This window comes from Sprattus sprattus (assembly GCF_963457725.1).
Source record: "Sprattus sprattus genome assembly, chromosome: 9".
Classification (NCBI taxonomy): Eukaryota; Metazoa; Chordata; class Actinopteri; order Clupeiformes; family Clupeidae; genus Sprattus; species Sprattus sprattus.
This window is the reverse complement of record NC_137928.1, coordinates 32,140,331-32,154,301: the sequence shown is the minus strand read 5'-3', so window position 1 is coordinate 32,154,301 and position 13,971 is coordinate 32,140,331. Positions and strand designations below refer to the sequence as shown.

Here is a 13,971-nt window from a genome sequence, read left to right as displayed (position 1 = left end):
AGACATGATGTTCACCCACACATCAGAGACCCCCAAACACTTGAACCCTCCTCCTGCCAAAGGGTCCAGAATGCTTCCCCCTAGATGAACACCTGTGGCTTATCTTTATGCCATTGTTTAGTATGTCAAGTCATATTTATTTACATAGCACTTTTAAAAACAGCTCACGCTGACCAAAGTGCTTTACAAGTAAATCACAATAAAATAAAAATATCAAAACAAATAGAAAACAAAAATAAGATCACACAAAAACACACTCAACTAAGCATATATATACACATCAAAAGAACAGAAACACCTCTTACAGAAAGCAAAAATACGCTCTTCCGGTGTAGAATCACTACGCGTGGCAGAATCAGCTACCGAAATGGCAAAGTCAAAGAATCACACCACCCACAACCAGTCTCGCAAATGGCACAGAAATGGAATCAAGAAGCCAAAGTCTGATCGTTACGAGTCATTGAAGGGGGTTTGCCCTATGTTCCTGAGGAACATGCGTTTTGCCAAGAAACACAACAAGAAGGGGGCACCCAAGGCTGTTAAACCATGAACAGCAGACATATTCCAGAGGCACCACATATACCATCTTTCCAAAAGGACTGTGTACTACCACAACAATAAAGCCATGGTTTGTTGAGGACAACAAAAACAAACAAAAAAAAAAAAAAACTTGTAACTGTTGCTGTGTGTTAGAAATTCTTAGGCTAAAACTTTGTTGGAATAAACTGATTATTTCGCTAAGCTGCCTTCCCGAGTTACCTCAATCACTACCGGCTAACTCGAACCAAGGAAACAACTTTGGCATTTCATCAAAGACTGGCAATGAACAGCATACTCCTTCACCCCTATTCGACTAAACTCACTACTGAGAACAAATGACCATCGGAGAAAATAAATTACTAATGGAAAACTGTCTGAGCTCTACATGTTATATGGCAATGACCATGCCAAATGTATTACTGATATGCGTTAAAGACAGTACCTGTAGCACACCCACACCAATCACGCCATAGACACCTAACACACCCTTCTAAACCCAACATACCATCTACAGACAATACTGGCCCTGGAAGAGAAGTGATAAAATGCCAGCTTACACACTGTGAAGATGACCAAGGTCTTCTGAAATGAGCAGAATACCAACATTGAACCCCCGGGTCAATCTGTGGATATCATAATGTCAAAAGTGTTCAAGGCCAGAGAAGAGAGTCTTGAGCACTTAAGTAAACACCCACAAATTACCTTTGAAATACTGTGTTCAATGCTTTGATTTGGAATTGGAATATATACAGTATATATTGAAACTGAAGCACTGAAAGTTCTTTAAATGATCTAGGCAGACAGACTATGGTAATATTCAAAATGGTCTCTGGCGGCCAGTCACTGAAGGTCGACTTCATTAAGCACTGTTGATGAGACATGCACTAAACTCATAATTACTGCCTACTCACAGAATGTTAATGAATCCTGTTTGCCTGCTGGTCTTACTGTCACCACAGTCTACCAGCACGGACCACTGACCACAGACCACAGACCACGGACCACTGACCTTCATTGCTATGCTTCTTCTGACTGCCGTGTCCGCCCCTCTCAGGCATGGTTTGATGATTTCACAGGAAATGAAGAACTGGAAAAGACCAATTACCAGACACAATTACAAATGATGGTTATGTATACATTGATGAGCCAACACTTTATGAAGACCTGCCTAACATTCTGTTGGTCATCCATATGCCAACAAAGGAACTTGATGAGGCAACTTGCTCAGTCATACTGTATACTTCTACATTGTGTCAACTCAACTCAAAACACCTTTGGGGTATTTTAAAGAGAAAGGATGAGCAACACAACCCTCAAGCACAGAGCAAAGACCAAAGTCACTTTTAGATTATAACAGTTATTTTGTTGACCAAACAAGGAAATATTGCTTGTGCACTGCACAAATGGTAAAACTATCCTTAGGATTTTGCAGTTGAGAAAGACCTGACACATATTGTTTGTGTCTAGCTAGCTGGCAAATATTAGCTGAATTGGCATTACACATTATCAAATGTCAGGCTTAAGGGTGTAGGCGTAGTCCCACCGAAGACTTCATTACCCACAATTCTCTTATCACCTTAACTTTCTTATCTACATTTCATTGGGACAGCATTGGCTTAAACAAGATTGTAAAAAGGTGATGCATTTTTCCCTTTAAAGCCCCAATATGCAACAATTATACTTCAGGATTAGGGTTAGGATAAGCAGTTTAACCTTAAAATAACAGCTTCAAAAAAATTGGGGCGCTACAATGCCTTTAATATGGAGAATCGTGTCCGTGCCATTGCGATGGCAGGGTCTATAAGCATATAACTGCGTTCTGTAGTTTTGCCTGCCGCAGCCCGCCGACCTGACTTGTTTACTACTAGTAAGTAGCTTATTTGCCTTATCCTGCTTTGTCTTATGTTGCACTTGCTTGATGTTTGACAGTGTAAGGACAGTCGTTGAGTAACTAGTTTGTCATAATGCCAAAGTCAGCACATTTCAAGGGATTTCGTTAGTTTTAGCTGCTAGCATACCTTTAGGCGATGGTTTTACAACAGTGAACTCCATTCATAAAAGAGATATCACCATCTGCAGGAACCAAGGACAACCCAGCCACGACTTCAACTTTTTGCCAAGGATACTTTGACTCGTTTAGTTGCAACCTAAGTTTATACCAGTAGAATTATACTGCAGCCCAGCAGTTTCTGAGTAAGAGAAGGAGACAGGCTCCCTTTTTGTTTCTCCACGTCGAAACATTAACTTTGCATCCTGGGAGACCCACAGGACATCCAACAGGCCCCCGTTGAAAGTTTCAGCTGACGAGCTGAGATGGACACGGAATCTTCCTCAAACCTGCGTTCATGGGAGGTTTTAGGCACGGGCGAACCAGGCAGCCGGGCAGCAACTTTTTCATGACACGTGGGGGGCAGCATGAGTAGGGATGGGAACCGAGAACCGGGTCTTGTTGAGAACCGGTTCCCAATGAGCCGAATCTTTGGAATCGTTAGCCAAATTCATAAACCGGGTCTGTTAACGGGTCTCTGTGCCGTTTGCGCATGCGCCAACTCTTATAATAAAGTCAGAACGCAGCAGAAATGGCAACTCGACAGAAGCGATCTAAAGTGTGGCTTTATTTCACCCGAACGGATGCGAACACGGTCACTTGTAACCTCTGTAAAAAATGTATTTCCTCAAAGGGAGGAAGTACATCTACCATGAATAAGCACTTGAGCACACATGGTATAAAATTACAAGAATGTCACGTTTTCGATGCCAGCAGCAGCTCAACTAACGTCGGCGCTTCATCCCTTACTTGCCAAGGTAAACTCCTCAAAATGTTTTATCATAAGTCATAACGGTGTTACTCGTGTGTTATCAGCAAACGTTTGCGTTTTCGTGTTAACCATAACTAAACTTAGCATTGAATTGCTTAACAGAATGGGCGATGTTGGACATTGTCATATATTATATATAACTTACATAACTAGGCTAGCTTAACTGTATAATCTTCTATTTTCAACCGTTGGCTAGAGGCAGGGGCAGTGCTTGCCTCCCCTCTGTTCCCTAGGGTAGAGTTAGGCTGTACAAAAGACTCTGTTTATAAGCAAGCAACGCGTGCAGCTCCCTCAGTTTGACAGTTCGATATGGATAAGTTTCTCGTAGCCAATTCAGTGGCAGCAATAGCTAAGTGTTAAATATACTGAGTGCCTAGTTTGTACATGATACAAGTAATTATGTTTCAGTACGTTATTGTGTTTGTAGTGGACTCTACATTGCTATTAGAAGCGTTTAGCATAATAGTTCGCTATTAGCAATACAACCAAGCAACCTAAAAGAAAATATAGTCCTTTACCTCAATAACAAGGGCTGTATGTCAGATCAGAAAATTCAGCGATTTTGTTAGTGAAATTTTTTTCATTGTGCAAACCAGCGTTCGCTCTATAAATAATCTCCATTTCCATCCAATTAAGCTGATGAAGAGGTTCTAAATCAGACGGGCTCAGAGGCTGCTAGTCTGTCATCATTACAGGCTGCAGTTAGTACGTCTTCTGTAAGGAAGGAGCATTGTTATTTGTATGAACGTTTATATTAAACAGAACACATTTTATTTAAGTTATGTAAGTTTTATTTAAATGTGTATGTAAACATTCTAGAAATGTATATAAAAGAACATTAATGTAAAAAACCCGTTTGTGCTCTTTTTTCGCCCCTTACCAAATTATAAGAATCGTTAAGAGAATCGATAAGGAATCGGTTCGATAAGCAGGAATCGATAAGGAACTGGAATCGTTAAAATCTTATCGGTTCTCATCCCTAAGCATGAGGATTTAAAAAAGAAATAATAATCATCATCTGGGCCGCAAAGCGGTTTTCTATTATCTATCATATCACTGTGTGGGGAATTGGAAAATTGGCGCCCCCTGCAGCTGCAGACGCCCCTGCTCGCTAAGAAGGTGCAGTGCATAGATCCTGTGTGAGAAGGGGGAAGGGGTGGGGGTGCAGGGGACAGTTCACCTCTGCGTCTCCCAAATGGAACTTGTTAGGTTGGAATTTTCCTCTGCTAATGTAATCAACTAAGCCTACATGATCATCGGCATACTCATTATTCACATTATTGCCATTGACAGTACCGGCTTACTTTCACCACTGATGTTATGCTAGGCTTAGGCAAGTTATCTCAGGTTAAAACTAGCTAACGTTAGCTATTCACTAGCTGCACTAGCTAACCAGACAGTTATCCAAACGGTGTTTATTTTCAGATTGCGTGTGTTATTGGCAAACGTTCACGTTGTCATGTTAATCAATTATTAAACTGAGCATATAAATTGTTAATCCTTGGAGAGAACAAATCTGACAGTACAACTTTAAGACCAAATGAAATATTCGTGAAATATTCATGTTACACACTATGAGGTGCGCGCAAATATACTATTTCACAAGTAAAGCCTTAATTCAATATTTTTGTGGGAGCTTTTGTTTCTTTCCATAGTCACTCACGAGAGTGAATGTAAACATGTCAACGCTGAATGTGTCCGATAATTGACGCGTGCCGGTATTTGATTTTAAGCTATTAAACTTAGCATTTTGATTGTTTAACAGAATGGCCGATGTTTGACACTGTCCGAGAGCGCTCAGAGGGGGATTGCCCGGGGCGTAATTCCATGTAGAACCGCCACTGCCTGCGTTCCACGCTGTTCATTGGAGGACTGCAAAAACACTGCTGATCGCTAAGAAAGAGCGTTTCAAGTAAGGCTGACATCTGGGCAGGGATTAGTCTTATGTGTGTGTTTAATTTATGTGTGAGAGTAATGTTGTTTTATTTAATCTACGATTTTAATGCAATCTGTAATTCACAGTCTACATGGCCGTTGATTTATCTTGCTTTGTTTTATTTTGCTACTCTGTTCTCTTTCTCTTTAACTCCCTTTCCATCACCATCTGAACATAAACACGTCCACATTGCAATTTCAGTGTTGTAAGAGATATTGCGTTGAGTAAAGGGCCTAGTTTGGATTCAGCCCTCAAGGCAAGAATCCTTTGTATAGGTATTCTTTACATTCTGTGTCCATCCCCCAACTCAATTGGCGCCTAAGAACAGATAGTTCAGGTCTCGGACCCGCAGTCCGGTGACCATTCCCAATCTAATTGGTGCCTGCCGCACTATGTCCTTCACGCACACACCATCTATCACCTATGCGCATGCGCATAGCCTCCCTTTCAATCCTCCTCTCTCCATTAAGTATGAGACTGATTTAATTAAACTAATATTTTAGTTAAAGGGCATTGTAAAATAATAACAGGTATCAACTTTTCTTGATATCATTTATATTACTGTTTTGTGTATTTTGTCAGCCCCTTGACTTACAGATAGCCTTGAATATATATAATGATATGCCATCGCCGTGCCTAATTGAATGGTTATATGCCATCACCATGCCTTATTGAATGGTTATATTCATCATTATCATTGTTTATTCAGGGAGAATTGACTGAGCACAGGGCTCTTTTGCAGCAATGCCCTGACTGAGGCTACAGAATACAGAAGAACAATAAATAAACAAACCATAACAAAACAAAGCAGACAAAATAAATAAACAAAACACATAAAAAAAACTCAGAAATTAAGTATAAAATATACAGTATACACGATGGGGAAAATAAGTATTTGAACCCCTGGCGTTTGGCCACTTGCAAAGAAATGTGTGATTTATAATTGTAATGGTAAGTGTATATTAACAGTGAGAAACAGAATATCAACAAAAAAATCAAGAAAAATGCATTTTATAACATTTATGACTTTATTTGCATTTGATACAAAAAATAAGTATTTGAACCCCTAGCAAAACTGACTGACAAAAATGACCTAGTACTTGGTGGAATAACCCTTGTTGGCAAGCACAGACGTCAGACGTTTCTTGTAGTTGGTCACCAGGTTTACACACATCTCAGGAGGGATTTTGGTCCACTCCTCTTTGCAGATCCTCTCCAAATCTTTAAGGTTGCGTTTTCAATGGGAGGGAATGAGTGGATGAGGTTCAAGCCCAATATTCCACGTTATATGGCCCCATCCTTAGTCCCCTTGATGTGGTGGAGTCGTCCTGTACCCTTGGCAGAGAGTCCCAAAGCATAATGTTTCCACCTCCATGCTTGATGGTGGGTATGATGTACTCTTGGGGTCATATTCAGCACCCCCCCCCCCTGTCAAACACGGCAAGTCGAGTTGATGCCAAAGAGCTTGATTTTGGTATCATCTGACCACATTCTGTCTCCCAATCCTCCTTAGAATCATTCAAGTGTGTAATGGCAAACTTCAGATGGCCCTGTACATGCGCTTCCTTGAGCAGGGGGACCTTGCGAGTGCTTCAGTACTTAAAAAAATTACGATGTGGTGTGTTGCCAATGGTTTTCTTGGTGACTGTGGTCCCAGCTGCCTTGAGATCATTCACAAGCTCCCCGTGTAGTTCTGGGGTTATACTGCACCTTTCGAATGACCACTGATACCGCACAAGGGGATATCTTGCATGGAGCCCCAGACCTAGAGCGATTGACATTTGTTTGGTGTTGCTTCCATTTACGAATAATCGCACCAATAGCTGTTTGCTTCTCACCAAGCTGCTTGGCAATGGTTTTGTAGCCCATTCCAGCCTTGTGCAGGTCTACAATCTTATCTCTGACGTCCTTGGACAACTCTTTGGTCTTGCCCATGGTGGTGAGGTTGAAGGTGTGAAGTATGATTCTTTGGACAGGTTTCTTTTATAAACGTCACCAGAATCAGGTGTACCTTGTTAGACCTAATGAGGACTAATCTGTAAGTCAGCTGCAAATATGACTTGACCCCCAAAAAATTCTAACAAAAGGTTTTTCAGTGGTTTACACTAGTATCAGATGTACTTAAAAACATACTAAAAGTTTACCAAAGTTTGACTCCAAGAAAGGCCCCATTTTCAAAATGGCGGCCGTCAGGTCCTTAAAATGACCATTAGTCCTTTGTCTACCTTTCTTCTGGATGAGAGACAACTTGGATCACCAAGTCACATAATCATCCACACTGGCACAAATGACCTAAGGAGTCAGCAAGACAGACCGGCAGTTTCACTGAGAGCAGTAATAGAACAGGCCTCTAGCACATTTCCACAAGCAAGGATTGTGATATCCACATTGCTGCCCAGAAAAGATGCCAACCCCCTCACCATCCACAAGATCAATGCCAGCATCTCAAGGGACTGTGCACTTCGGTCAAACGTCCACCTCGCCCATAACTCTACCATAAACACAAAATATCTCTATGACCACGTCCATCTGCATAAACGTAGTCCCTTTGTTAGCTAAAACCCTGAAAGATGCTGCCTTCACACAGACAACCACCCCCCAAACACACAGCAGGGGAAACACAACCACCCCTCCACCAATAACACACCGACCACACAGTTCGCCACGCCCCGGAAAACAGAGGAGGCCCCAGGAGAGGCCAGGACCACCTTCTGTGGATGGACATGTGCCTACACTGTCACATGGTGCAGCTTCACCACCCCATCGACTCCGGCCCTCTCGACCAGGGACACTCACCTATGCCCAGGCGCTCAGTGGTACAGGACGCTCTGCCGGCAGAGAACTCAGAGAGATTCAGCAGATGCTCAGCCTCATCTGTGCTTCCCAAATTGGCAGTGGATCGTGGCCAGACCAGCAACAAAAAACAATAAAGCCAAATGGATTCTCTTTCAATTAGTATGTGGAACATACAGGGGTTAAGTTCATCAACCTTTGGTAAGCCCCAATAAGGACCTCCAAAACTATGTTGAAAACATAGTAAGTTGCAGGAGAAAAGGTACTCACTGTCCTCCTCACTACAGAGAGATCGTACTACCCTCTCAGAAATGAGTACAGTGCGCAAAGGCAGGGCCTCAGGGGGATTAATCATTTGGTATAAATCCAAATTACATTAAGCACCTAACCCTTACCCTTTTAGTGCTAACCCTAACCCACCAATGAACGCATAGAAGACGACTATCTAAATTGCTATTAAATCCGGTTAGCATCATTAGCATTTGTTTAAAACTCTTGCGTTCAAGTTGACTGATCATCTCAATATCAATGTTTTTCAAGACTCAAAAGTCTTGCACCCCTTGCCAAAATCAAGGTAGGCCTATGTATCGAACCGTGGGTCAAACATTGTTATACAAACCAAATTGTGAGTTTGGTGTACCGTTTCAGCCCTGCTAATCTCATAAAATAAAGTATTCCATAAGTATGTAATTATGCCAGTGCAATTTAGACAAGTCCAATGAATTCATAGACCCAGAAAACAAGTTACAAAGGCAACAAGTAAGAGAACATTATTTCAGAACTATTACCATGGGCTGTTAGCCTAACATTGTTTGTGGCAAATGTGTATGTTAATGGATGTTTCAGAATGTTGGTCAATGTGTAGGCTAATTAGAATAGATACGAAACACATCGCGATCTGAAACATTCATGAACAATTTCCATTCAGAATGTCAGCTGAACGTGAACAGTCAGACTAACAATAGGCATATTAACGATTTAAAAACAAAACAGTACAGACGATTGTTTTTTTATGGTACCAGTGAGCTATACGTATTTCGCATACCAGTTAGCATTACGGCAGCGGTTTTACCATTGGGTTTAGTGACTTGGATTTTTAGAACATGTTTCCCTGTTGTTTTGATACTAACCTTCTCTCTGTAGCTCAATGAATGAAACGTTTTGTTCAATAAAACATGAACAATATCTTCGTTTTCCATTGCACATCCTCCTTATTTGCCATCTTTCTACAACAATCTTTAAGGGTGACGTGTTATCGATATCCTTCTGCAGAGAATGGTATTAATGTCTAATCCCCTCCCTCCAACGCCAAATCCGTTGTTTATTGGTTAAGCGATGTTGGCGCAGACTCAGACGCTAGGGAGGTCTTTCCTCCCCTGGGCAATGTAAGTGAATGAGCCCCAAGAACCGCCAGTATCAGAGACAGATTACATTGATCTCAATGGGAGCCAAAGGGAGGACGTCCTCCATGCAGTAATTTCTTGTTACGATAGGGGGTGCTTATGTTATTTTAACTCAGGGAAACAAATTATAATATGCATAGTATTAAATACTGATATCAAACTGCATTTTTAAAGGAGTTTAGTCAGTTCAATTACAAAAATAGATTTCTCAAAAAGTTTGGGGAGGTACTTCCTCCGTTTCCTCAATGGAAGAACCTCCTCTGGTATGCATATCTCACAGATATTGACAGCGCATTCATTTTGAAAGGGCAACAGAGAAACACGATTAAGGCATTTGTCTATCGAAAAGATGTTTTTGCCGTCCTTCCTACGGGATCCGGTAAAAGTTTAATGTATCAGATGGTCATACTACGTTGCTCTGATTGGTTCTAGGTGTCCGATTGAGCGAAGAGGCATTTTCTTTCCTGGTTCGTTGAAACACGCCCCATAATCACAGCTCAATGGAGCAATATCAGACTCATATTCTGACTAGAATTATGAGTATGTCATCGTCAGGCTAGCATAAATTGAGTTTAAAGATAGAAAAGAGCTGATCTGCTCATTTACAAAGGATTCCAACATTTTGGCTAGGCATGGGAGCTTAGAGATCGGCCTATAATTGTTCATATCATTTGGGTCTCCATCTTTATGAAGGGGCACCACTAATGCAGATTTTCAGATGCTAGGAATGTAGCCAGAAAAAAGTGACATATTAAAAATGTGGGTCAAGGGTCTGGTTATAATGGGGGCAGCAAGCTTCAAGAGACGTGGGTCTAACTGGTCTGCACCCACTGAGCCCAGGCCTTATTTCTATTTAGAATTACGAAGAGCAGAGAGGACTTCATGCTGTTATATTGGTCTAAAAGAGAAGGAAGTGGTTGGGTCAGTTCCCAGTGACCTGGCATCATCAGTGAAGTTATCCAGCACTCTAGCATCAGGGAAATTAGAAGGGTCAAACAAAGTGCCGCATTGGATAAAATGATTATTGAAAGCATTACAAACTTCCTTAGGATCATTAATTGCTTAATCTTCCAGCATGATCTGCTGGGGTAGTGTAGGTGGGGAAACCCCTTTAAGAGATTTTACTGTTTTCCAGAATTGTGTTGGATTATTACCACAAGCAGACAAATGATTCACAAAGTAGTTGGATTTGGCCATTTTCACCAGATGTGTGCATTTGTTTCGAAGCTGTTTAAAAGATTGCCAAGTTGCAGAAGAGCCAGTGGCTCTTGCTAATGTCCAGGCCTTATTTCTATTAGTTGTGGCCTCACTTATGTCATGAGTAAACCAGGGATTAAAATTATTTGTTTATCCTACATTTCTTAAAAGAAAAATGTTTGTCAGTGACAGCATGAAAAAACGACTGGAAATGATTCAAGGCAACACTGTGAGTCCGTGAAATGCCATCGCCATGCCTAATTTAATGGTTATATGCCATCACCATGCCTAATTGTAGCCAAGATCCAATATGGGGTACATCATCTGACAACAGTTCTGGAAAAGTGCCTCCAGTTGCTCACTAGCAGTTTGTATTTCAGCCAGGGGATTTGAGGCCAAGTCATGACTGAACCATGGAATTCAGTATAGGCCTCAGGATTGCCTGTCTTCCCACATGGGTCATTGTGGAAAACACAATTAACTCTCAGGCTCTTTTTTCTCTTTTGCAGATTTTTTTTTTTTTTTTTTTTTACAACTGCTTGTTTTCTAGTCTCATGCATTTAAAACTCCTGCAATTCCTTTTCAAAATCAAATGTTTATGTCAAATGGCAAACACAACTATTTGAGGCTTATTTAATCACTAACCACACACCATTGGGATGAATCTAAAACACCATCTTAAGCCTAGGCCTTTTGCAGTTGCAGTGTTCTTTATAGAGCATCCTCAGACAAAACCCATTACTAGAGACTGCAATATATGGACATAGAAATACAGAACATGGACTGTGGACTACTATTGCACATAGACTGTGGACCATCTGCATTTTCAGGGCAACAATGTAGAACTATACAAAATATTAGAATTATACAAAATATGACATTAGTTCATCACAGGAAGTATAGTAAGTCAGCACATAATTGCAAGGTCATGGGATGGAAAGATAACATAGCCATTTTCAATATGTTACCAACACAGAATCTCCACGTGCTCTGGAGCATTACACAATACTCCGCAATATTGAGGATATAAAAAGCGTAATATACCATTTTTAATAATATTATAAAGAGACTGTTTGACTGTATCTGTCCTGTATTATAAAAAGACTGTGTCTATCTGTCCTGTATTTTAAAGAGACTGTTTGACTATCTGTCCTGTATTATAAAAAGACTGGATGTCTATCTGTCCTGTATTATAAAGAGACTGTGTGACTGTATCTGTCCTGTAATATAGAGACACTGTATGACAGCGTCTGTCCTGTATCTCGTCACAGAAACACATTTGCAACACAGCCAAAGTTCTCCTTTGGAAGTGGCACATGTGTGTATCATTTTGAAGGGCATTGCCCTTAGAGTTTACATACCAAAAGGGAAGAAAAAGTTGTTCTGTGGTTAATATATGGTGCAGATTATTGATGGGAAATTACAGTATAGTGTACAGTATATTGTTGCTGCAAAAAGATGTTAAACAGACAGTATATTAACAGTCAGTTAAATGAACAACAGGTGACCTTAACTGCAGAGTTTTCCATGTGTAGCATAGCAAAACTGACCTATAGCACTTGAACAAGATGCTGTCCTCCTCAAGGGTGTCGAGGAGGGCAATACCAATGACCCAAAACAAAAGAGACTCAAGAAGGACTTATACAGTACATTAAGCAGAAAGATGGTTGTGGTCATTTGTATTTTCAATCAATGGCCCTCCACATATTGCCCCACGCATTAATACATTTGCTGCATTAATACATCATGATGCTGAGAATGTAAACAGCAGTATAATGTATTGAATGAAGATGAATTCAACACTGTTTGTCTGTGCACACCCCATCCACGGTAACCCTCTCTCTCCCTGGATTTCACAGAGAAACAGGAATTCTGGGTTTGTGAGTGGCCCAGTTATCTGGTGAGTGACAACCTGACCCATGCTTCTTAAAGGTGTAAAAATATTCACTTTGCTCAGTTAACACTGGCAGGACCATGACAATAAATGCAATTCAAATTGTCACACTTTATTTGGATGGTCCCGTCTACAACTGCTCAGATCATAAACAAACGATCTGTTCAAACAATGTATGTTTAAGGTTAGGGTGTGTACAATTAGAAAGACTGAACTTGAATTTCAACAAACCATCTGAACGTGTTTAAACCCACCCCCGACTACAGTGACAGTTTTGCATCTTACCGATTTTATCTGAACACACTATCAACTAAGAAAATTGATGTCATCCTCACTTGGCTCAGCGTTCAGGTCCATGACACAAAACGAACAAGTCACCTGGACCCAATCTGTGCTGGGGTCGCTTAGGCTCATTTCCACGATTAGTGTGTGTAAGATACAGAATTAGGGTAGACCTATTAACCAATTAGGAGGCGAACAAATCAGACTCAGGCTAAATATTTTCTTTCACGTGTCGTTAGCCTGTGTGCCAAGCTCCCACTTAAAGAAATTAAAAAAAAGAATTCAGTTATAGCATTAACATGAGAAATGTGAAGATAAGGCTTAGCCTGTAACCAAGCCATCGAACTTGGGCTACTCATACAAAATGTTAAACTTTGAGTAGCTCAGTCTATACCACCTTGTTGGCCTACTACAGGCAGCGTAGACTGTCAGGTATAACGGCAGATTTAAGGTTTAAAATTATTTATAAATCGCCCGGGTTAATGAACTGGGCTGCTGTCGAAAAACCGAGGAAACAAGCAGCAAAAGAAAGCTGTGTGTTACGAAATGTGTTTTGAGAAAAAATTTCAAATTGGAGGCTAGTGAAATTACAAATACAACAGTGTCTTAAATTAATAAGGGTCTAAAACAATCCGGTCCTACCTGTACTAGAATGGAGATTACAGTCATCAAGCCCAGAACCCAGGCTGTCATCACGCCGCTTCACACATTATAAAATCCTTTTACACTTCTCTGCCCGCCGAGAAGGGCGTAGTGTTTGTCGAACGAACTTGCGATGAGTTCGACTAACAATGCAAATAGTTAGTTCGATCTATCATATAGCATTGGTGTTTGCTCTTTTTTTAGCGTTCATGCCCTTTTTAAAATAACGTATTACCATTCAATAATGAGTCCCGACCAAAAGGCACAGAAAAGGCGAGTTTTCCCTGACTTGCCGACTGCAGTCCTCGAAAAGACGCCTACTGGGGTCTCGCCTACTTTACTAGATGACGTTAGCACAAAAAAATCCAGGAATATTGTGCGTGTGGGTGTAGGTTGGTGGTATGGTTGGATTGTTGGAGAGGTTATAATTTCCGCCAGCTGTTGAGCACTTAAAGTGTTTCTTGT

The 13,971-nt window shown here is 40.9% G+C and overlaps 1 protein-coding gene across 1 annotated transcript in view; it reads right to left on the bottom strand.

Moving 5' to 3' along the window:
* The window catches only part of plekhg2 (pleckstrin homology domain containing, family G (with RhoGef domain) member 2), a gene marked incomplete at its 3' end in the record, with an annotated part of 90,936 nt that extends 77,292 nt beyond the window's left edge, over nucleotides 1-13,644 (bottom strand). The window contains exons 1-2 of the mRNA XM_080845103.1: nucleotides 13,507-13,644; nucleotides 1,550-1,627 (exon numbers count right to left, since the gene is read on the bottom strand). Coding sequence (XP_080701229.1) covers nucleotides 1,550-1,598 — 49 coding nt within the window. The 5' untranslated portion in view covers nucleotides 1,599-1,627; nucleotides 13,507-13,644. The remainder of the gene's footprint in view (nucleotides 1-1,549; nucleotides 1,628-13,506) is intronic.
* Nucleotides 13,645-13,971: the final 327 nt, after the last annotated feature.